Here is a 26,163-nt window from a genome sequence, read left to right as displayed (position 1 = left end):
TTCCCTTTAATCTAACCGATGAAAGACTAAATCGTCGTTCAGGACGGTGTGTGTGGAAACCAGCTCCCGCTGACACGACCTGACCCACAGGATTTCTCCTTCACCTGCACAGACTGTTGGAGCTCTGTATCACAAAGCAAGTTCAGCCTCGTCTGTTTGGGTTCACTCAACTTAATCCTCACAGGTGGAAAAACTAGTAATGGTTTGAAAAACGACTGAAATGGTTAAAAGATGATCAAAATTGTTGTTGATTTACTTTAATTTTACAGTGACATTTTGGTGCCATAATAAACTATTATGGATGGGTGATGCACTTAAATCACTGGGAGCCATTGGACTTCAGTTCAAGCCCATTATACCATGTGAGCAGGAGGAGCTGGGCATCAAACGGCCGACCCAGTGGTTAGTGGCCAAGGTAGAGCGAATGGAAGAAATGTCGACTATTCTGATGAGAGATTTATCGTTTCAGTCACTTCCAGTTTTTCAGCTGTGAAAATTTGCCATTTTAGTTAATCTACTGTGATAGCAAATTGCTAATTTCTGTGTTTTAGGCTGCTAATTAGACAAACCAAGACGAAGAGACATAAACTGCTTTTAGGAACTTTTAGCAGCTATTTTTCACAATTTTCTGACAATTTATAAACTGAACGATTAATTGCAGGAAGAAATAATCATCATCTATGCGGATCTATAAAAACATGGCTCTGCTGTTCTCTAATAGTGCTAAACCCAGTGCTTCTGTCCGTGTCCACACCCTGCAGGAATGACTCAGTTTTTCCTGTGATCTGATTGGCCAGCGGTGGGGCTGTTTTCGTTACCGTGGCAATCTAACACGGTTAAAAGTGATCTACCTTTGTGAAACCAGCAAACAGAGTCGAGCCCAAAGACAGATGGCTAATACACTGACCTGGCTTTGTGATACAGGCCCACGGTGCCGCTGTGCACACACACAAACACATGATTGAAGTTTTTTGGGTTTTTTGTTTTGTTTTGTTTTTTTTAGCATAAACCACAAGCAGCGACCAAACATCATTGTCTTCATTTTTAAAGAAACATCCAGCAGTTAACTAAACGTCACATATGGCATCAGGCAGAGGAAATTATCTTCTGACTACGAAAGCGAGAAATTCATTTGGGCAGATTTTTTTTGTTTTCCTCCTTCGCTCGGCTCTTTAGTATCTCTTACACTACCTGCACGACCACATCATTCTAAGTCTGTGAAGAAGGGGGAAAAGAAACTTAAGGTGGGAAATAATCCTCCATATTCAGGGCAAACATGCGCAGTGGGGGAAGCCTGGACTACAGGAGAAGAAAATATTAAAACACATTATAGTATGATGCAACACAATAGACCTGCAACTGATACTTCTGTGTGAGGACTGCAACGCTACACTGTACTCTCAGAGGTGTTTATCTAACTCTGTGGTTACATTTATGGCTGTAGATTGTGGTGTTGCACCAGGCTGCATTATACTGGAAGGTGTTTTTTACATTTCGCCCGCCCACTGTATGTATGTCTGCCCTAAATGTCTCCCCAGCCTCCCTTTCATGAGTCCATCTCCGGTTGTCAAAGTGCAAAAACAAAACACATTCCCTGAACTTCTGACATAGAAGGTAAAGTTAAATGTATATTTTGCAGATCCTTTGTGGAATATATACCTGACGTGGCTGTTTGTGGTCTGGCTCAAACAGGAAACGCTCAGAAATCTGATGTGACGCTGCTCAGTAACAGCATCTTACGTGAGGTTGTGATTACCTAACCTGTAATAATTCTCTGCCATAATGTGAGCGTAGAGAGCGTAGATGCCTTTCTGAGATGTTGAAACAGATCCACTGTTCACTTCCAGCCAGCTCTGGGAGAGCAGCGAGCGAGGCGGTGCGACAGCAGGTCCCTGATCGCTCACAGGGGGGCAGCCTCACCCAGAGAGAGGGCAGGGAGAGGGAGGGGGAGGGAGAGAGAGAGAGAGAGAGAGAGAGAGAGAGAGAGACAGAGAGAGAGAGAGAGAGAGAGAGGGTGTATTCCCTGAAACATAAACCACCAACAAGCTCTGACTCTGCACAACTGTTGGCCTCGCTCTGCTTTGCTTGGGGTCGTGACAAATGAAATAAACTAAGTGTGCCAGACCTCATGAGAAGGATTTAACAGCTCAGTGTTTCAGAGACACACTGCATGCAGAGACGTGAGGATGATAGCAGTAGAGATTGCATAGAATTAACAGTTACGTATCTTCCAGGAGTTTTTAGCTTTGAGGTGCAGCTGTCCACTCCTGCCCTTTGCATGCTGTAACCTACGCAGCCACCCGTGCAGGACCCTCTCTCCGCTGCTTCACAACCAGGACGACCATCTGGTTGTGTTTCTGCGATGACTGTGAAATTTGCAAGTCTTATAAATTAAAGCCGAGGCAGTGTCGAGGAAGACAACAGGAACGTGCATGTGTGCAGCTGAACTGAGTGTGTTCTGCCGAGTGTTAGCAGCATGCTAGGCTACCGTGGGGTGAGCTCTACAGTGCAGCCAGCTGTTTGCAGGGCGTCACAAGTCCAGTCCACACTTTCAGCTCATCCACTGAGGGGATGCAGATCCACCTTGACCTTCTCTCCGCTGCTCAGCATCCCCACGGTGGGGTAGAGGCCCCCGGGGGGAACGGCCATCTCCCTCCGGCCCATCAGCTTCCCGTTCCTCGTGAAGAACACCTGCAGGACCACAGGGGGGCGACAGTGAGTTATAACACACACGCACTAGCCTTTCTCTGATGGCAAATCCACCGACGGGGCACTGGAACAATTAGTCATGTAAGAAAAGTCTTTTCATAATGACATTCTGATACTAATGCAAACTACATTTGAGAGCGTCTCAGTGTGCCAGTTGTACACAGGAATTATGTGCAGTTAGGAAATATCGTTAAACAAACAGGTGACAGAGTAATGTCTGTCTTCATAGGGGGGAAAAAGTCAATGTTTACAGTACATGTCTCTACTAAATCAGCGAGTGATCAAACATTATCCAGCTGTTCTCAAAAGAACATCAACAAGCTTTTCAATGCTAATACCGAGGGCTTCTTTCCAAGTCTGAGAGCAAATACCGACACACTAAAACAACAAGTGAAGTACTGTGGAGTGTGTGTCTTCGATAAATCAGGCTGAGTCACATATCAAACATTTACTGTACCACCCACTCGAAAAAAGAAAGGCTTAACCGCTATTCAATTACAGATGAAGGGCGAGTGAGACTGCAATAAGCTTCATTAGTTGGAACACCAACAACCCCCCCTTCGACACCCCCACACATGTGTAGCCGTGCCCACAGAGACCTCTGTAACGTCAAGGACCAGTGCATGCAGGGTAATGTGTCCTGCTGAATAAATATTGACAAATCTCTGGATTACGACTCGGCCTCTTCTATTCTCACCCACTTGGGTTTCAGCACTGCGTGCACTCACACACATCAGTGACCCCCCCGGCCTCTACGAGCACAACCGTGTGGGCAAGTTAGCCCAAGCGGCTACGAGTCAAGACAAAGTGAAAACCGCAGTAATTATAACGATCACAAGCTAACGACAGCTGGAACACGCAGTGGTTCAATGAGTGTAACGTGGCTTTAACGCTGCAGCGAGGCGTGGTTAGACGGACGAGTGTGTGGACTGAAAAATAAAAGGTCACACACACACACACACACACACACCAGAGTATGATAGAAATCACTGTGATGCAATACGCTGAGCTCCCTGCTCTTCTAAGGAATATGAAATAGCTGCTGTAATCCTGCTGTGACGTTTCCAAAAACAAGATCCAGAGACTTACTATTCAGCACTTTGATCAATAATCTTGTACTATGGCTGTTTGGGCTTTAGACACTCTGCACACAGAATGGAGATATAAAGGGCGAATCCATGTACGGCTGCAAGGCTTAATGCTGCACTGTGAAACAGAGCTGCAATGTTAGTCAATTAATCAATGAGTCAAAATGACTCATTGACTCTATCAATCATTCAATTCATTTTTCAAGCAGAAAGAGCGAATATTCATGGGTTGCAGCATTATGTATTTGTAGCCAGTATAGACACCAGTACACTGGGTGACATGCTTCTTCATTACTATCAACATGCACACTGTAGTTTATTCTCATTTAGTCCCACAAACACCGTCCTGCTGCTGGAAATACTAGAGCGCCAAATGTGGATTAATCCGCTGCTGGAAATAGTCCCCAACTAATGCACTTTTTCCTCCTGTTAGAGTGCTTAACCTTCAAACCTGTAAAGCCAAATACAAACCAACAGTGTATAGTTGGATATTTAGGGTTTTATTTAGGTGCGTCTGGCAGTGACGGTGGCTTTGCAGCCATTGTGCCACCGGTTTGTTGACGTCTCTTATTTCTGCCAGGGTTGGAAATATAATTCCTGATATCTCCAACTCTGAATAACAACAAGAGGCTGATGTGACTACAACAAGAAGTTAAATTACACCTTCTATTAAAAACATTATCAACTTTAATTTCAGACCCAGAAGGAGAAAAAAAAGCAGGGATGCCTCAGATGCCACCAGAGCCTCCTCACAGGTTCTCCAAAATATTTTCTTTTCAGTAAGACCCTTATTGTATACAAACTTCTATTTTACTCTTCAAAAAAGACACAATGTCCTCTCAAAATACAGATGCTTAACTTAACTTACTATATTCATCCACGCCCTGTTGACCTTTGTGTTTTTTTGTTTGATTTCCCCGCATCGGTCAGCTTTGATTTTATTTACAAAGGGTATTTATGTGGTTTTTGCTGCCCCTCATTGTGATCTGAGATGTGCCGCAGAACAGAAAACAATTTTAACCGACTAAGCTCATTCAACACTTATTGTATCTGCAACGTGTTGCACTAATCAACAACCTTATATTAGAAATGACTCAAATGCCTAGTTGTAATGTGAAAGGAGTTGCTCTTCGGGATAAAACAACAGACAAATTACCCAGCACCTGGGTTTCCCTCGGCTCAACAGAGCGTCTCAGTGTTTGGTTCATTCTCATTGCTCTCATTAACCCTGTTCCCAGCAGTAGCAGGCAGCAGAGGAAGGTAGTGATTCACCAGCACTGTACACTGGCACAGTGCTGGTGATCTAATCTGTCAGCACATTTACTGGCAGCTCACCACTGTTACCCATCAAATAGGTCACAGTTGACAGTTTAATTAGTTACATGTAATCTATATCTATCTATAATTGATATTTTCATACTAATGTATGCTAATTTTACAGTCAATACTGTGTTTACAGTTAGTTATTCTGCCCCCTAGTGGCTAAAAAAAGTGGCTCTGTGTAAACACTGATGAATCTGTAACATGCATAGTTAACAACTGTGTAAGTGTGTTTATGAGTGTTCCTCACCGTGACCTTCCTCCCCTCCTGCCCCTGATCTACTTCTTCCCCATCTTCATCCTCCTCCTCCTCGTCGTTGAGGTACAGAACGTTCTGGACGCCTGCGTGACCCGGATGGACTTCCAGCCCATCCCAGTCGTCCACGTCACCTGTGGACAAAACAGAGCGCTGTGTGTTTGAGTAAAACCTTTCATGTGAAGCAGAGCAGCGCGGGTTTTTCTCACCGATGAACTTCCAGGCCAGGAAACACAGCACAAAGGAGTAAAACAGCAAAGCATGTTAATTAACGCTCCAAACTCGGGTTTGCTTTCTTTTTTTGGACCCTGATTACAAGGATAGATGACACTAGCTGCTGTCTTGTGCCATCTGTAAATCTTAGCGCTACAGTACTTCTGAATTGTTGCCACAGGTTGGGTAATTTGAGTGGATGTAGTGAAACCACCTGAGAGCAGGAAAGCCTATATTTGGCAGGAAAGCCAAATATAGGCTCTCCCTTCCCCTTTCTCTAATGGAGTTCCCGTGCGGGGGATCTTGGTTTGCATCCAGTTTCTTTCCCACATGCAACACAATGAACTTAAGGCCGAGTGTTGCCGCAGTCGACTTGTGCTAAAACCACAATAAGCAAGTTTAAGAGCGAAACCTCCCACGGACACACTTTAGTGAGTGACGGTGTAATTGCAGCACCTGAATCTGCCCTCACCTTCTCCGTCTAGGATGTAGTCCCGTGGGAACATGATGCCGCAGCCCATGATGTCACCTTTGAAGCAACGGGGACCAAAAGCGTCTCCAACCCCGCTGCCATGAAAGATCTTACCATCATCTGTCAGACAGGAGGAGCAAAACTGTAGTTATTATTACTAAGGGATGCATTTGTGTCTGTTAACCTGTGAGCAGCATTTCTGCAGGTTCATTGGGTTCAATTTCAGACCAATAAGACCTTTTTAATACCACATAGAGTTCAATGACTGTTTCACTCACAAGTACGTATCATGAAGTACAAGCAGTACAGACAAGATTACCTAAAATAATATATATGTTCCCTTTTTATGTTGCAGTTGCCAAATCAGACTAAAGCCAAAGTATTATGATAGTAATTTTACTTAAAGCATATCATTTGCTGTTTGAAGAATAATAATTTATTTCTTTGAGAGTGTTTTAGTACTTTAGTAGCTGTTCATTTACAAGCTGCAGCCATTCTTGACCTTTTGTTTAGTTTTTAGGGCAATGAACAGCTTTGGTCACAGTTCATTCTATATTGTTTGTACATGTTTTTATTAGCACAAGAGCCCATGTCAATATAGAGTTTTTTTTCTCAGCACCAGCGTCAATTTTCATGGGTGCAATGACGGTAAACCAACCAACTGCAGGGATACGTTGCAGTAAGAAAAAAATCCATACTGTCAGAGCCCTACTTCCCTGCAGTTTTGAACTTTAGTTTCTAATTAAATTAATGTGAACTGGACCAGATGAGTGTGGATGGATGTATTAACCAATTACACACGACTCTAGGTTTGTGCTAATATCAACACTTTACCTATTATATGATAAGCTTCCTGCTGTAGCTAGCACTGCTGACAGCAAGCTACAGCTCTGATGTCTCTGACTGAAACTGACTGAGTTTACCGTTTTTTAACATCTCCTGGCAGTCTGCAGTCAGATGCAAAAACATTTAATAACTAACATTACTGTCTACAGCAGGCAAGACAAAATACTTGAGAGTAAATCCGATTTCAAACTCGTTAATACGTTCTAATGGCCCTTTTTGAAGAGCAGGTCTTGAAGAGTCTAAAAAAGCACTGAATTCAGGTAGATGTGTGAGGTCATTTTTGTCCCTCTGTTATGAGTGTCGCTGCTGAACTTGACTGACAAGATGTGGACTACACCGCATCCTTTAATGTTGTTACCACAGCGTAGCATGTGTACGTACAATGCACTGTAGTGCTAACATTCAGGACATCCCGACATTCCAGTCAGATGATGATGTGTGAAGGTGAAAGCAGCGCTAGTAAAAACACTTCTCTCTCTCTCTCTCAAAAAAAAAAGAAATACATCAAAAACATCCAAAGGAAATCATCAAAACAACACATACTACAGTTGCGAGAGACAACAATGAGGGGAAAAAAAGGCAAAAGAAAAACATTGCAGAGGTATCCTGCAGACGAGCTCTCCTCAAGCGAAGCGGCGTGGCTGCTGCTGGTAAATATTTATGGAGTTGTCATGGGACCCGTCCCCGGCTCAGGATACTGTTTAAACAATCTCTATCTGAGCACCGGGAGGGAGACGGAGACACTGTATCATTACGGCTCCCATGCGGGCCCTTGTCACAACACCACACACTAGGCAAACAGTGGAGCCACGACGGCACAGGCGCAACGCGACTAAAAATAGCAGAGCAGGGCTTTGGAGAGTGACACGGGCTGGTGCTGGAGGTGAGCTGGGGTGTGCAGGTCCAGGTTTGGGGATCTTGAGGATGGAGCTAGTTCACTGGGATAAGAAAGGTGGGAAAAGCCTGGCGGAGCGCTGAAGGCTGGACGAGCGGTCGCTACAGTGACTGGAGCAATCGTCAAAATTCTTGCCCAGTCCGTTTGCAGTTTTTATTTAGATTATATTCACGGATTCAGTGAGTACCTGCACAAATTACGACTAAATCATTGGGATAAGTAATGACTAACAAGGGATAACTACCAAACTACTAATGCAAACCCTTTTACCTAAGAGACACACACAAACTGTGATTACAGTCTAGTGTTTGTTTCTTAATAGGGGATTAGGGCTGAGACGATCAGTACATCAAGGAGAGGAACAATTTTAATAATCAATTTAAAGTCATTCATTTAAAGTCATTCATGAAGTGAAAATACAACATTCTCCAAAGTATTTGCTGCTTTTATCAGTTCTCTAATTCACTGTAAATTGAATGTTTGAGTTTGGAAAGTTGATCAAGCAACGTGTACACATGACAACAAGAGCTGTCGAAACATTTGATGGGGATTTTTCACTATTTCCAGATGTTAGATTAAAAGAATCCTCAAACAACTTAGCGTTGCACTTCTAAAAAGTTGGGGGGTGCACACGAGACATATTGAAAAAAAGGAATACAGAGGCTGATATTCTGACTCTCACTTGTACAGATGAAGCTCCATTGACACTGTGTCCTACATTTCCCATAACACAACTTGTTTTCAACACCACCTGCCCCCCATAATACGTAAGCTGAATTTTTAAAGTTTAATCATTTATCTGGAAGAAGCACACAATGAGAAACATTCATTTACCAGCCTGGATGTTATAGTAAAAGGCCGCCTTTGTTTTTGAGAATACAAGAATATGTTCTGCCACTTTTTCAAGTGTGCTTTGGTGCTTAGAAGGCTGGAAATCGAGAGCTCAATTTGGAGCTAGGCTGCGGCGGAAAATGTTGAAACTTTTGTTGGAGACTGGAGTTTAAAATTAGCACAGAGGTGTTGGCCAAGGTTTGGCTCTGAGGCTGGTGAGTGCATGGAGCAGAATTCTGGTGATGGTGTTAATGCAAGAGTCTACTACTGTGACCACCACCAGGTGCCGGTGACATGGTGATACTAGCAGCCACAAGGAGCTGAAAACTGGAGCTGAGCTTAGGGTTTGGAGGCGGGCCCACAACAGAGAGAGCAGACTCTGTGGTTCACAGAACCTGACCGAGGACGGGACCGGCACCAGCTGGAACCGAGAGAGTAACACGAGAGTTAGTGTGGAAAAGACTGGGCTTCCCCACCCACGGAACAATGACTTCACAGACTCCTAAAACATGAAAATTAAAATATTTATATCCTCCATTAATTCACATACATATGAGTTTGTGCATGTTCCCAAGATTTTACTATGAATTCCATTTGCAGCTGCCATGTGAGTTTATCACAAACAAAGCGTTGAGCTGTTGATATATACTGTAATATACAATATACCTCCTGGGCCCATTTGCCAGTGAGGCCCCTGCTAATAAAGTATAGATTTAAATCATCTCTGGGGCGGACCGACTCCAGAATGAAGCAGCGCGGTTCTGCAGTACAGCCTCTGCAGCTACATGGTATTGGTAAGGTTAATGTCTTCTGTGTTAGCGCGAGGCTCATGTGACGTACAACACTGTGTTGGTTTTACAGCGGAAACCATAAGTCAAGTAATCAAATCATTTTTTACGTTTTTAAAGTTGCTTTTTCCGAACCAGCTCCCCTTTTTTTCCTGAAGTGATAATAAACTGAATTGGACAGGGTTTGGACAGTTTGATGAAAAATAAACTACATACACTTTGGGGTTTTAAAGCTGTGATGATCTTATTTACTATTACTAATCAATTGGCAGATGAATCATCACTAAAGGAAAAAACAATCGTTAGTTGCAGCCTCAGCTGGTTTGTGGACCGAATGTGGCAGGTCGACCACCAAACACCCATGTATAAAGGCAATGCAGGTTAAACACACGTTTGTACATCACGACCAGTTAGAGTTCAAACTATTAGTCAATCAGCAGAAAATTTTAAAACCAAAAACAATTTTTATAATGGATTGATCATTTAAGTCATGTTCCATGCTAGTAATGCCTGGTTCAATATCAAGAGTTGCTGTTTTCTGTGTTAGTTAATGGAATATCTTTAGGTTTTGGACAAAACAATGTGAATACATCAACCTGTGCTTTAGGAAAATGCATTTTTCACTATTTTCAAATAATTCACTTATCAAATAATTTAAAATAAATACATAAATAACTCCCTTTGTACTGACAGTGTTATAGAGATGATGTCATCCAAATCCATTTTTGTCCCATTAGGTAAGCAGGTAATATAATCCCCCCACACAACATGTTGGTATTTAATATTTGTTTTTGCAGAACCTGAGCTGGAATCAGATTAGACCCTGTCACTGATACAGAGCACAGAAGTTAGACTGAGCCCTATTATCTTAGGTTGGTTGGTGGTGAGGGATGGATGGTGGTGGTGTTGGTAGGACACAACCTTCAGCTGCGGGTGTTGAGTCATAGCACGTGCGAGTCACCGATGGGGGGTTCCGAGGGGGTGACAGGGTTAATGAGGCTTGCTGAGGAGCACTCACTGGTTGGATGGCTGGTTGCTCCTGATAGGGCCCACAGGGGCCCACAGTGCCCCACGGCCCATTAACTTGTGGAGCCGACCCGAGCCAACACGCAGGATGGAGGTCCGCACTGGGCCAGTTCCCAACACAAACACTCGTGGTAACACCAGCGCAGGCCAAGGAACTCTCAAACTATACAAGCTATACAAAGGAGCAGCGATATGGTTGGCAGGCATTTGTGTATATAACTGGAATGTATCTGGAGTAAAATCACAACCTTAAAAGTCAATAACACACATCATATGTGATCCAGGTCAACACTGGTCGCGTGCCCAATACAACGCACCATAAATCAGGGTGACAGACGTCGGGCTCAGTAATCGAACTAAAGATGCAAAGTATAATCAAGAAAAGGAAGAACTTTGCATTGAATCATTATGCAAGTTATTTATTTGCCTCCAGGCTGAATAATATAAAAAAACTCTTTTCCCGAATGCTAATGATAAAAACATTACAGTCACACTCACGGTGCATAAAGGAACAGCATGAGGTACGATAAAAATATAACAACGACTTTCAACAGTCGATACAAAGCTAAGGCCTGCCAAGAATATTTTGGCAGACGTATGCCCCTTTAGATACTGAGGTTAAATACGACGAATCATAAAAGTTAATAAACAGAGGTACCACGTGTCACAGAAACACCTCTTCACAGCATTTCTTGGCTTGCACCAAGCAGGAAAACCAAAGAAACAAAGGTAGTCATTCCTTCTTTAAGCAATTTCTGCTGTGGTTATATGACCTGGGGTATATAATGCTGTGTATACATTAAGTGTTTGTCCCTTTGCCAAAGAGTGTCTGCATGCAATTCTGGAGGTTCCTAAGCTGTTTGCGTGGAGGAGCGAGGGGAGATATGAAGAAGAGGCCCTGGCTGTTGATTTTAAGTAGCTGGATCAGAGCCTGCACCTTAACCCAAGCACGGGAAGGCAAACCTCATACGCACAGCGTGGAAAGCCACATACATCATTTTAGTCTCTAACAAATAAGATTAATGGGAGCTGTGCTGGGGCGTGCACATTTCTGTGGTGTCCAACGCATGGCAGCCAAACCAGGCAGACCACAGCGCTAGGCCTCTGGGACTGGCAAGGCGAGCCCCTGTGAATGACTGGCCTCGTCCGTCACTCAGCAATGAGGCATCATCCACAGACCCCGGCAGGACACACAGCATCAACTATTATTATTATTAATGTATCCTAAGTATAAATGGAATCTGCAAAGGGATATGGGGATTTACGGACTATAAACATCAGCTCGAGACATGAATGGAATGTGCGGAGTGAACAAGAAAATGTGTTTTGATAGCTGATTTGGAGGTCAACTGGGAGAGAGTATATAAACCTTCTTCTAAAAATAAAATAATACATGTTTCCTGGTGGAAAAACGTATGACAGAAAGTGACATTTCTGCTGTGTGAATCATTCGGAGTGAGAGCAGCTGAAATTCCCCATGAGTAACATCAACAATGGGACGCTTCAGACCAAAATAATGGTGATAAAAGCCAGCTAGCTCCTAACAGTTTCACTCTGATAAGGACTAACAAGATCTTGTCTGCGACAGTGGATTGTTAGATAAAGAGCCGACTACCTAATGTAGCTTGTGCGATGTAATAACAACCACCTACCTAGCTGCTGCTATCCTCATATCATGGCAGCAGCGTTTGATAGCTAATCTCTTAGCGCTGATAGCAAGGGGTGCTGAGGCCTGGAATGGGAGCTGTGAGGGTTTTGTGCAGATGCCCGTGCAGATAATGTTCACAGGCCTGTCGTCACAAACAACCAAGACTGAACGTGTATGCGTGTGCGTGGAAGTGTTGGAAGATAAAGATAACTAAACTTTTTGTGTTTTTTTTCATTGCTTAGAGAGATATTGAGAGATGACCAAACGCCCACAGGAAGACACTGATATGTAGAGAGATACGATTCTTCTTTGCTTTCCGATGCCGTCTGTTTTATCTGCTCTCTGTCCTTTATATCTGCCTGCGATCCTCCTCCTTGATCTCGGTTTGTGCTAGGCACCTTAACATCCAGCTGAGACGGGACCCTGTGATGTTTGCATCTGAAGGCAGCAGATAGATACTTAAGAGGAAGTTTATGAGGTTTATTTATTTCATTAAAAGAAGGCTACGGGGGGAATTCCACACTCATGAAAAGGAAATTGCACACAACCACTTTTCTGAGACTGGAAGAGAAAGAGAAAGAGGAAAAAGGGGCTTGAAATCTCACCAGCATGGTACGCCACTGACCCTCGGCTCCATCCTGGGTGCCTGTTCCTGGGGTAGTCCTGCACACACAAGAAGTTCCACAGGTCATAAATACACGTTTTCACGGTCATGAATGTGATTTTAAGCTATGTACCTATGGAGAGCCAAGACCCTGCAGGTTTTGTTCAAATAAAAACTACACCAGGTACTTTCACTGACTACCAAAGAGGACTAATCAAGACCACAGACACCTCTTTAAATCAAAAGCCATTTACAAAAAGGGTTCCATATAAAATGAACCACAATGAACAATTCACACTGGGCTGATTCTACGCAAAAACCACTTCAGTGCTATAATGACAGTTTTGGGAGTGTATCAAATGTCTAAACCAACAGTGAAGTATGCCAAAACATTCTGAAATAAAGCCACATTCACAGAATCAGAAACATAAACCATCTTTGAAATGCATGCTTATCAGACCCATACTGCTGAGAAAGCTACTTTTACTTTGGTGGTATAATGGCCCTGTTGTGAGTGAGATTTACCATGTTACCACACTATTATTACAGTTAACATGGTAATGTTAACAGGTGGCACAACATAAACTACAGTGCTCATGTGGTAATAAAGGAACATGTCCCTGCGTGCAATAGTGTGGCTCTTTGATGTGTTTGAAATAGTTTGGGAGATTTGTGCACAGAGGAATGAGGTATATTATGAGTAATAATATAAGTACGGTATTAGTAATGATAGTGAATTAAAAGGGATCACCAAAGCGCTTTCCGTTCATCCGGAGGGGAAGATGAGTGGCCGTACCAAATTTCACAGCAACCCCTCAAATAGTTATCACTAAAAAGTCAAAAACGTCAACGTCGCCATGGCTGTAGAGGAAGTGTCACCAAAGTCAGTTGGCTGCATCGCTTGGCGACCACGAACGTCTATACAAAAATGTAACCGACAGAGATTCGTTCTCGTTGACCAGAGACAGAACGTAATGGCTCTCGTTGATGATATAATGCAGGCAAAACGTCCGCATCCTCACCAGCTGATGATCAGTGTAGAAGATAGAGCAACGCTGTTCTTGTACTTCAAGGAAGAGCTAGATAGCCCTAGTACAGGAAATGATTCATTAAAATGCAATTTCATAACTCATAACTCTGTTTGAATGCAACTATGCAAACACAAATCTGGACAAACAACACAGAGTTTAGATTTATGCTTTTTTCAAGTTTGTAGTATGTATGGAAATGTAATGCTAATGCTATCAGGTACCAAATTTGGCTGAGTGTACAGTCTCAGCCCTGAGCATCACCTGTACCCCCACAAAACAGTGACGTTAGCTAATGATATGCTCCTCAGCTTTGGAAGTGACGCTAGGTTACTACTAAAGTAACAGGCTAGTTAAGTGGGCATGCTAACATTTGCAGCGTATGTTAGAGCTGATAAACACACCGTTACATCTATGCCTTACACTTCTTGCTCTTGTTGTTGGTTTTGAAAACCATCTCTGTCAGTGTCAGCTGCTTTTCCAAGAGCTGAGGATGTTTTTGGCTCTCTCTCTTCATCTGTCTGCATGTACATTACACATGCCTTTTCGCAGGTTTCAGAAATAACTATGCCAACAGAAATAACCAAAGGGCCAACTTTCAGATAAGATCAGAGTATGACTCAGAGATAATTACCAGAGATTTTTTTATCTGTCTTCTAGGCTGCACCTCCATTACTGTATAAACACACTGAGAGAGGAAGGAGGAGGAGGAGGAGGGCAATGACATTATGCTCCTCTTTCATCCCCCAGTAGGCTACATGTAAATGCTTTCTCCTTCAGATACTCTCCCAGGTAAATTCTCCCAACTGCTTTTCTTTTCAGCTAGTATTCAGAGACAAAAAAAGGCAACCTTCCATTTTCATCATGTCAAAAAAATCCAAAATATGACCAAGAGGGAAAAAAGAAAAAAAAAATCAGCCATTGGCAAGTCACGGTAAAGCGAAATGTTCATTAATTGAAACAAAAGAACTGCCACTGATGCAGAGACTGATGAGGCAATACATTCCTCAAAAACATAATAAGGCAGATTAAAAGTTTACTTTTAGCACCTGTGTGGAGCAGAGAAAAGAGTAATAGGGACAGACAGACAGCTCCGTCGGGTCAGGCAGACAGAGTGCAGCATTTGAGGACAGGACATCAGGGAAACATAAACGATCCTGTCTGACAACCCCATTGGGGCCTGAGGAACAGGAAATGGAGATGGATGGGGGGAAAGTGAGAGACAGCGAGAGAGGGAGGAGGAGGAGGACAGAGTGAGACATCAGCAGAGGAAGACAGAGAGACATGGAGGAATGCAGCTACTGCTCCAAGCCTGAAACCTCTTGATCCGCCAAGTCTGCTCCTCTTCCCCCTCGTCTCAACCACAAGTCGGAGGATTCCTCCGGCTGACTGGCATGTGGGTTGCATCTCCCTGAGGTGGACGTATGGGTGTTTGCCCCCTGATTGATGATGCACAGACACTGATCTAATCAGAGATTTTGAGGAACATGCTGAAATAAGACAACATTAGGAATGGCTAAATAAATAACTGGTGGATTTATAGTGCTTTAATGTAAACCGCAGACTTGTGTCTGATAAACGGATCAACAGTTAAATGCCTGTTTTCATAGCTGTCTTCTTGGTAATTGTTGTGTCCATCTACTCAGTGTGCTCTATTCGTCAAATAAATGTAGTGGGATAGTGGGAAAACCTGAAGCAGCGCTCCCTGCTCTATACTGAGAATGAGGCTTTACAATATCAGCATTACCTCAGTATCACAGTATCTTGACTTTAGCAGTGAGCAGTGGGATGACAATGTCAGTCAGTCAACCGCTTTGGTCCAGACGGAAATACTTCAACAACTATTGGATGAATTGCTATATAATTTTGTGCAGACATTCATGGTTCACGGAGGATGAAGCCTACTGACTTTGGTGATCCACTAACTTTTCCTCTGGCATAGTAGTGTTTCAGACACAGACAACTGATGGACAGATTGCCACTGTCCTATGCCGCCATTATCAGGTCAAAACTTCAATCTGTCCAATACTCTGGTTTACAACCAACTAGAATGACCACCTTGCGTTTGTCCAGTCAAGTTGCAGTTCATATCCGTGTCTGTCCAGAACCATGAATGGAAGGATGAAATTAATGAAAGAATGGGACGGATGGACAGATGGACAACCCGAAAGAATAAGGCCTCTGGCCTTCTGTGCTGCCGGTGGTGTGGCATAAAAAGTTTTTAAGTTTGGGGAAGTTTTCACTCCAGCAACTTCAACTGATGTTACTTATTACATTCGCTCAATACATCAGTCAGTCTTCATCCCAGGAGGCTTTTCTCCTTTACTGTTGAATACATATTCTATATCTTGCTGACTTTGCTGCTGTTGATCACAGCTACATCATTGATGCCTTGTAATTTTAACTTTAATTGGCCTCTCTAGTTTCTATTTTAGTCCCTCTTCTAATTTCTATACACATTTTTTACATTTCTATTTAACTATACTTATATCTGTCCATCTGCTGTCAAGTCAATTTCCCCGCTGGGAATCAAAATTCAGGTGCAGGTAAGGATGCCGACTTTATCGTCAGTGGCCACCAGAAATGAGAAACCACTGTTGTCTCACTCTGAAATTGGGGCTCCGTTGTTTCAAAAATGAGTCGTAGATCTGGCATTATTTACATAATTATGTCATGAGGGAAAGCTTGACAGGTGTAGCAACACAAACTAAGGGGCAGGGCTTAACAACGTCTTTTTTCTTCAAATGACCATGATACTTTAAAATTACATGTGAAATTTAACAGAAGCACATGTACTGTAGCACAGAAATACCATCAGAAACATCACATAACCTTTAGTTTAGCATTCTTTTATACAGGATTAGTGCCTGAAAAAACTATTTGACAGTGTATGAATAAGATTTTAATCTTCAGATTCTTCTCAGCATGATATTAAGGTTTTTTCACCCAGTTACAAACAGTTTCTATCCATAAATTCTGTAAAGCACAGATCACATTGTTTTGTCGAACTTGGAAGAGCTTTCCCTCCGATAGCAAAACATTCCAACCTATTGTGGTTTGGAAATTACAACAGTTGATGCTCTGATTTTTGTATTTTCAATCAGTGGTGGCGCCACTAAATCCCAACTACACTCCTTCTCTATCAACATGTGATGGAATGCATTTTAAAAGAGAGAACACCATGTTAACCTGCTGGTCCACTCCCACCTACCATAAACTTTCAAACATGGTCACTTCCCCTCATCGGCTTGCAGAAGCCATCAGAGACATGCAAGCTGCTTCTAAGAACAATAAACACTGCCGTTGTGTCCACAGCATGGTGAAGCAAAGGTCTGCAATATCAGATCCGCAGCTGCAACACCGGTGTCATCAGAGCAGCCTGCATTTCCACACGGTGGCAGAGTAAACAAGTCTGAAAGTGTAAGAGCGGAAAGGTGCGGGCCGAGAGGGGAACCATGTGGAAGCAGATAGCCATCATCTGCAGCGGCTATCACACTGGCATATCACAGAGCTGTCTAAAAATATAACTTAAGCCATGAATTACAACGGGTGCAAGTGTATGTGTGTGTGTTGAAGGCAGAGTGTGTAGGGTGGGGGGCGAGGGGGTAGTAGTGCGTTTCTGTTCGTACGTGCCCACACAATCTCACGTATAGGGGCTGGGTAGAGACTGTGTAGTAACCTAATGCAGGTCTGTTTGTATAACCTCGTGTCATCAGGCTAAAACCTCTGGCTCCCCACACGATAACAACAACCATCTGACATTAGCTGTTGATCTGACTGGAGTGGGGAGAACAACAGCCTATCTGTGCGTATGAGTTTGGGCACGTTCATCACTTGTGCGCTCTTGACACAAACACATAAAACTGATAAATTACTAAGTCTGTTCTGTTATTGACTGACTGGAGGAAAAGATAACAGGATAGAGCACTCACATTAGTGTTGAGCTTAACAGTGTTCTGCGATAACATTTTTGCCCAATGTGTCCCGGACAACACATTTTCCATTTGGGATCTGCCAAATTTCATTTCATATACCTTTCCGAGAACCTTTAAGGGTAGTCACTCACTCGGATCCACAGCTTAGCTTCCTGCCCCCTCCCACAAACACCCTGCTTCAGAGCTTGTACTGCCCCATGATCTAGGAACTACTGGGGATGAGCTTGCAGGGCTGGTCAATCAGGAGCACTGAGACTGCTTCAAGAGGACAGACTGCACATTGCAAGGAAGTGCTTGTTAGTCCTATCAATATTAAGAGCTGGGAGGAGAATTCCATTGAATCTTATTGACATTTGCACCCCCAATAACTTTTCTTACGTATGTTGGTGTCCTAATCAGTAAGGTTGTCTACCTTTTAGTGCTGAGAGGCACAGAGTCAGTTTAAAGGGTTTTTCACTCAAAACAGATGCCTGGTGCAGCCAAAAAATTATACTTTAAGATCACAGACAGTGAAAACAGTGAAGTAGTGGGTCGGACAGCTAATTAATAAACAGAAACCAACAATAAACGTGTAATGGTGGATTGGACTGCCCGCCAAAAAGCCAGAAACCCAAAGATATTCAGTTTAATGTCAGTTATGACAAAAAAAATCATCAAATTCTCAATCAAATTTTTGTTTTGGCATTATTTGGCATTAAAAATTGTATTATTTGATTCTCATAACAGTTGTTTGATTAATTTTCTGTCAGTTGACTGATTCGCTGCAGCTCCAAACTGAAATTATATCAAGGAGCACCTCGTACAGAGTTGACACACCGAGTTGTTGTGCAAGTGCTGCTGTGTGTCCTGCAACTTCCAGGTCAGAGGCCTTGGCACAGACTGACTGTTTTATCCTAAATTGACCTTGTAAAAATAAACAGGGTGACAGAGGCAGCACTGAAAAGCGGTTAGTAGGACTGCTGCATCACAGAAGGAAGAGGAAATGGGAGCTGTTCCCAGGACCCGGTCCCAGGGCATACCAGGTCAGAGGAAACGCTGCCATTTCAGTCTCCTGAGCAGTTTTATTTCTTGTTTTTTTTTTTTTTTCTTGTTTGTGTATGTGGCTTTATGACTGTATTAATGCATGTGAACAGAGCATGAGTCGGTGCAGACTGAGAAAACCATCAGTTTCATTCAGACACTTGATGGCTCCTGAATCACATCTGTCCCTTCAGTCCTCATCACACCTATCCATCCATCTTCCAATACTCTCCGCAACCTGCTCCTTCACTTCTCTATCCTCCCTCAGTGTTATGCTTTTTTTTTAGTAGGATTTTAGGGGTTTGTTTGTTTTTCAGGACATGAGGGTTTTCCTGCTTTTTTTCCTGTGTTTTTCATATTCTGAATAGCTTCCCTTGATTTTTCTACCTCCCGACACTCTACCTTGCTACCGCCTCAGCCCCCCCACACTCCCATCTACCCTCTACACCCTTCCACTCCATAACTAAGCTTAGATCTCTCTTTGTCCCACAGCCTAGCAACCGGTGTGTGTACCGGATGAAAAACAACCGTGCTACCAAGCATATGCATGCTGTACATTCATGGAGACGCTTATCTTCAGAGGAATGAGGAGAAAGCGAGAGGTCATGACAGGTCTAGGAATTGCAGTGGGGTCGAAACAGATCTTAGATTACAAACACACAAAACAACCTTACCTTACATACAAAGCATTCAAACTTATCACATAGCGCAAATTCCTCCCACTTCCCTGTTGGACAGGAAACTGGCAACAGGGGCTTGGGGGATTCAAAAATGTTCTTTCACCTTTTTTTTAAACCAGCTAATTTGATTGTAACATGTTGAACCTCTAGTCTCCCTTTATTCACAATCTCTGCATTGGGATTTTGACCAAAATAAAAATGAAGTACAGCAAAATAGGACAATGTTTCATCATGCAATTAAGAATTAGATACATAGATTATATATATGGACGACGCATCTCCACTTCCTCCCACTGTACTTAAATGAAGTCAAAATATCCTACATACAGGCACTGCCCTCCTGGGCTAGTGACAATTTACTTTAGGGGACCCACCATCTTTACATACAGTCTATGGTTTTGCGGGTATGTGGCCATAAATCAAACAACTGAACAAATAAGCGCTAGAAAAAAAAAATTACCACTTTATGGTTTATGGTCAGTCATGTTGCAGCTTACATCCATGTCCCAAGATTAGTGTCACCAATTCAGCATCAATCCACATGTGAAATATGGTCACAATCTCTCGAGTCTTGGCAGAGCATCATGGTGTGACAGTGAAGCTGACCTTTGACCTAAAATGTCATCACTTCATCATTGCATCCTATTAGACAATTGTGTGAAATACTGTCATAACTAGAATATGGCTTCTTTGAGTTGTGGCCAAAAATTAGTTTTGTGAGGTCACAGTGACCTTGACCTTTGACCACCGAAGTTAATCAGTTCATTCTCGAGTCTAACTGGATGTTTGTGCCAAATTTGGAAAAAAAATCCCTCAAGGTGTTCATGGGATGTTGGAATCACAGACAACCCGAAAACAGTAGGCATTAAATTAGTAGTAGTAGGAGGCATTAAGAGTCAGGGGTCCCCAAAATTATTACAAATTTCATTGCATTCCAAATGTAGATATTTCACTCAAGACACCAAACTCCAACCTCATGATGGCACTAGAGGAAAAGTCAGTGGATCTCCTAAATCAATAGACCTCAACCTCTGGGGACCATGAATGTCTGTACAGCATTGAACAGAAATCCATTCACTATTTGTTAGGATATTCTCTTCTTCTGTGGTGGACCAACCAATATTAACATAGTCTACATCACTTGGCATACGGAGACAAAGATGTGTACAGTTAAGAAAATTGAGTACAAAGTTGAACCAGCAACCACAACAAACAGACAGGCAGAGAGAGACAGAGAGGGAGACAGACAGGCAGAATCTGGCAGTCTGTGGGACATTAATGAATGGACTCGTGTTTATATTCAGGCTCGCTGTGTTAACCTGGGATTCTACGAGAAAGAGGCCAGCATGCAAACTTGCGACTGCTTGTTGAGTAAACAGTCATTACCCAAGCCCTTCAATTTGCTGCTTTATCACCTCTCCTGGACTTAAGCTTAATGTCTTTATAATGAAACCCAGATGCAGAGAGAAAAGTAGTGGAGCAAAAAGAAAGGAGAGGGGAACTCTGAGGAGGTAATGGGTCTGGAGTTATCACCACTCAACTTCTTCCTCACCCATGGGAGCGCCGTCTGTATATGTTTAAATGAGCGCATGTGTGCGTACAAGCAGTTTTGCCTCTAAACTCACAAACAATTCAGAAAATATAACAGATGTGGATTCTGATTATAATGTGATTAAAGGCTTTAAAAGTCAAACTGAGTTTTTTCCTAATAAATCCGTATAAATATCCTTAGTGTTTGTTTTGAATTGTGCACTTCAAAATTGTAATTACCAAAAATTTGTTTTTCTGCAGAGACAGCAATCCCAACATTAGTGTTCTCCAGTGGGCATGAATTTTCCCATCTGTGATTTGAGAACTTCCCTTGTTACTCAACAACTCAGCACAATTAGTGCAGCCTGTGTCCAAATTTGAAGCAGCGAGTAACATATGGCAGTCCTGATGTTACAGGACGACCTGTTACCAGTTTGAACAGTCTGTCCATTTCATCCACTACCATATGACCCATGGACGACAGACATTCAATCCTAGCCAGACCTCCTCCTTTATATAATGCAGGACAAACAGAACACTGAGTGTGCAGAAGCTGCCAATAACTCAGCATGCATTGAAATAACATGAATAAAAGAAAAAACGTCTAGTAGGAATCAGCAAACCTTCGCAAGCTAGGCTAATCATTATCAACAACATTGTCCTTGCTTGCTAGCCTCCACTTTTCGTGTGAGCACTAACACAACAGCACAATGCTTCTCCCAAGTGTTGAATGTTGTAAAGGGACGGGCGTTTTTCATTACTAATGGTACATAACTAATATTACATCATCATTTTGGATCAACATTTGTAGCACGCACTCTTGAGTGACGTGCTCTTGTCAGTAGTGCATCACAGGTATTGATTGCGTGTGTTCTAGCAGCACTGACTCTCAAATGTCAGTCAACCGCTGCCGAGGGAAAATGCCCACCCAAAGGACTGAAGCCTAGAAGCTGTTTGCACAAACACGTCCTGTTTTGTCTTCTTTTGAAAAACTGAAAAATATGCACATAAGCAGCAACATTATATTCTATTTTCCATTAGATAAAAAGTGTGAATTTAAGGGTGAAATATGGGCCTTTGACAGGCTGGTTTAGCAATCAACTTATCTATGAAGATGGTAATGGCATTACTGTCTCATTGTTTCAGTGTCAAATGGTAGACATTAAAAATTACAAATTTCCTGAGGAGTCTGTTCACAAAAATTATGTTCACTGCAAATTACATAGCTTGGATGGGAACTTGAAACACATACAGTGCAAGTATATTTCTCCTGCTATCCCTCCCCTCTCTGTATGCATCTACAGCTCTCTTTGTCTTAATGTCATTCTGTGACCAGTGCATCCCTCTATTTCTGTTTTATATAAAATGCCTCCGAGACCTTGAAAGATGTTGAACAAGTTTCATCTTTTATTTTTGTTATTAAAAGAAGCAGAGGTCTGACCCTGGGAGAGACAGTGCTGGCAGCTCTCCACAGGCCTTGGCTTTGGCAGTCACTAATATTTCACATTCATAACACTTTCGAGGCTAAACTTACAGGGTGTAAAGAACTCACAAATCACGAACCCATACTGTCGAAGAAATAGTTCCTGAGTCAGAGGAAAAACATTAGGTAAAAATGTAATGCAAATAGGTTTTGTGAGAGAACCCATCTATCAGAAAGGACGCATTTCATACAAGTTTAATCCTGACCTTTATAAGCTTAGTAAGGAGGATTCCAAACAGGCCAAGGGGAACTGCAGCTGTGTGCTGAAAAGTACAAAGATCTGGCTGCAAAGATGTAACGTATCCATATATTAGCTCTTGTACTATTCACTCTCTCGAAATGTGAGCATCTCTTAATGCGTATCAGTCTCACTTTGAGTCTAAACTTCCACAGGTTTGTCTGTTTTATTCTTCAAAGCAATGCAACATGGTAACAGTCACTCGCAGAGCTGCAGTGCTAATCCTGAAATGGGAACCGCATGTGCATTCTTTGGAAAAAGAAATAAGGGCTCAAATGAGAGGTGTTAAAATTTCTCTAATTGTATTTTCCTCTTGGGGGGGTTTATCTACCCAAAGTAGTCCATTAGATCAGAGGAGAATGGCTAAGCTGCTGGATACTGGGAAACAAAATAAAGCTTATGACAGTACCACTATCTTTGCTGCTATTAGGGAAGTTTGTGTTTGTTTAGCTAAGCTACTCATCATCTTTTCCTTATACACTGAGATTTCCATGGATGTGGGGGGATCCTATTTTTAAAATGACAATGCTACTGTTCTTCCATTTGGACAAGTTTACAACATTCCCAAGACAGGGCCCGAGGAACCATTAGCACATGCTAATAACCCGCCTTATTCCCAAATCAGGGTTTTGTCAAAGTTTTCCATCATTAGCTTGTTCTGAGCTCCACGACTTGTTGAAGTATTAGGACCAGAGGGGGAGAGCACAAGAAGGGAAATGGAAGAGTCGACCAAAGCCAGGCTTATTTCTCCAGTCCGCATCCCTTGAGTTCATTGAGCTATACTGCCCTATATATAACAGTGTGGAAAAATGGTGGAAAGGGCCAAATGCAAAAAACATGCTTCTCTGTTGAGTGTAGGTGTGTGTGTGTGTGCGTGTGTGTGTGTGTGTGTGTGTGTGTGTGTGTGTGTGTGTGTGTGTGTGTGTGTGTGTGTGTGTGAGTGTGTGAAGTTGTCAAAAGTTGCTCTTTTCTTAGAAAGCTCACCCTCCTTGCCAGGCCCAGGGCAATGTAGCACTTCTCCCCAGCATCAACAATCTCCAATTCATAGTAATGGCAGCGGGTGGTTAGTGGCTGTCGGGCCTGGGCCAAACCCACGTCCATGATGCTCTTTCCTTTGCCAACATATTCCAAGAGCTGAGGAAGATAAACAGAGGGGGAGAGAAAACAGGATTAGGGTTAATATGTCAAAAAAAGTTGACACTATAAAAAAAGGGGACCAATTACACATAAACAAGTTATGATACAGAATCCCATTACCACCTGACTTATTGGCCAACAAGCTCCAATCATAAGGCTCATTCACCTCTAAACAAATAAGGATGTAAATCGCCATCCAAGATATTAACATGTTGTTGGTCAAGGTTTCGTATTACAACAGGGTCCGTGCTGAAGGAGCGCCTCAAACATCCCCCCACACACTTTTCCAACGTCAGGATTGGCTCAGCACGCAACAAGCTTTTGCAAGTGTGTCCTAAGTGAGTGGGCACCGTGGCAGACTTACACTTCCGAGCCCAGTCAAACCGTCAGTGAACCGCCCATGGTGACTTTTCTACAAGTATCAACAGCCACTTGAGATTTCATGTACAGCTCCTGCTGATAATGCAATTACTTTCAGGTCTATTTTGGTCTTAAGCACTTAAACAGGTGATGATGGGTGGGTACAGGTGAGTAGGTGGGCAGCTAGGCAACCACAAAGCCTTTAGGCAGAGCAATGTTTCCATGCACATGAGAGTGCACATGTGTGAATGTGTGAGCATTTGCACAATGAAGAATACGCCCCCAGTTTGAAAGGCTAGGATGAAAGACATGGTGGGGGTGGATAAAATGACTTCTGTATTAAGCTTTTGTGTGTGTGTGTGTGTTTCACTAGCCAGCCACTTGAAGGACACACCTGGTGGGAACAGCTATTCAACATCTACGTCATGAAAAAAGTCAAGTGTCTCAATTAAGTTATTTCCATTTTCCCTTTTTGTTATTCCGTTGCTAAGCGATACATCAAACTGAAAATATCTCAGTCAAAAAGTTTCATTTCAGTCTCTAAGCTTGATAAAAGACTATGCTGACATTTGCATAGTTCATGTGCAGATATATCTTATAAAAGATCCAGCTCAGTGCCAACTTTGGTTGATTTAAAATGATCAGAAACAGAAGAGGTTGTTGATATATGCAGCAAACTGCATCACCGGCACCAAACACTAATGCACTGTTCAACAAGCATTAGTTATGTCCATATTGGGCAATTTTGATGAGCAAAATGTTTTGCTTTATAGTGTATTTACGACATGTTCTATTGTTTCATCTCCAGTCATTACTGAAAGCACAACAAATTTTAATCCTGAACTGGGAGCTGTTACTGTATTGTACTGATTACCATTAGAAGGTTTATTATAGAGGTGCCTTGAAAACTCAACATCACCAGATTGCATCTTTGTTGCATGTCATTCCTCATCTCTCTCCTCTCTTTTCCTGTTCTAGCTCTGCTGTGAACTATTAATAAAGGCACGAGAAAATGTCCCAAAAACAACACCATTAAGTGCGTTTTTCATTTGACTTCAGTCAATTTAGGGAGACCCTAATAAAGTTTTTTAGACCCCCGCTCAGATCAAAGTCCTTTAATGTTGGGCATCTGCCAGAACCAAGTCCAATTCGATTCTTATGTTAAGCTAAATGTTGATGATATATGAATTTGACACACTGACAATAACAGTTGTACCTACTAAATCTGACATGTCTCATTTTTCAGGAGCTACTTCATCCAAACACTGAAGGTTCTGCTTCAAGTGGATACGCCAAAAATATTAATATGACCTGAAATTGTAGTGAAGTGATCCTCCAGAGAGAAGACAAATGATTCTGCTGGAGATGAACTACAAAAATACTCCTGAATGTACAGTGTTACAGAGTGATGCTTCTTTTACCTCATAAATATCCTTGGACAAGTACACACACCAGCGTTCAGAGAACACTTTAACCAGACAGCTGACGAGTCGTATCTGGGCCGCTATCGAGTTACACACAGAATTAATATTAATGAGTGACAGCTAGGGTCTACCACAAACAACATTTGTCATTATAACTGGAGAAAAGGACTATTTTGTGCACTACTCTTTCTTAAGAAGAGAGAGAAGCTTTGTTACCACAGAAGCTTAGAGCCAATCCTTGTATTTTTACAGCCCAGGTGTGTTTTCTGGCACATTCCAACATTTCTTGATGCATTACCCTCACCAACTTTACAAAACAAAACAGAGACCCAATCGAAATACATTGCTCCATAGCACTCCTGGTGGTCAAAAACTCCACATGGTACCTTAAAGAAAAACCTTTCACTGTACCCACTGGTAATTTTCTTGACTTGGTCCTTTAGCGTGTTTCCATCATTGTGGTTGCTGTCATTGTTGTCATGCTGCCCCTTCACTGCCCCTTTATTTGCGCGTTGCGTCATGCGACCATACAGACCGTACAGACCGTTCCTTTCTAAAGATGTGCACAACCAACGCTCCAAACGGATGCAGCATACACAAGGTAGCCTACGTGCAACACGTGAACGTGTAGT

At 42.5% G+C, this 26,163-nt stretch overlaps 1 protein-coding gene across 1 annotated transcript in view; it reads right to left on the bottom strand.

Annotated features, from left to right (window-relative positions):
- Positions 1–1,767: 1,767 nt before the first annotated feature.
- spryd3 (SPRY domain containing 3) overlaps positions 1,768–26,163 on the bottom strand; it is a 43,280-nt gene continuing 18,884 nt past the window's right edge. The window contains exons 7-11 of the mRNA XM_070839853.1: positions 23,595–23,744; positions 12,698–12,755; positions 6,059–6,178; positions 5,368–5,507; positions 1,768–2,691 (exon numbers count right to left, since the gene is read on the bottom strand). Coding sequence (XP_070695954.1) covers positions 2,557–2,691; positions 5,368–5,507; positions 6,059–6,178; positions 12,698–12,755; positions 23,595–23,744 — 603 coding nt within the window. The 3' untranslated portion in view covers positions 1,768–2,556. The remainder of the gene's footprint in view (positions 2,692–5,367; positions 5,508–6,058; positions 6,179–12,697; positions 12,756–23,594; positions 23,745–26,163) is intronic.

Source organism: Pempheris klunzingeri, chromosome 11 (genome assembly GCF_042242105.1).
Source record: "Pempheris klunzingeri isolate RE-2024b chromosome 11, fPemKlu1.hap1, whole genome shotgun sequence".
Lineage (NCBI taxonomy): Eukaryota > Metazoa > Chordata > Actinopteri > Acropomatiformes > Pempheridae > Pempheris > Pempheris klunzingeri.
Note: the sequence above shows the minus strand (reverse complement) of the source record. Positions and strands in the feature narration are given on the sequence as shown.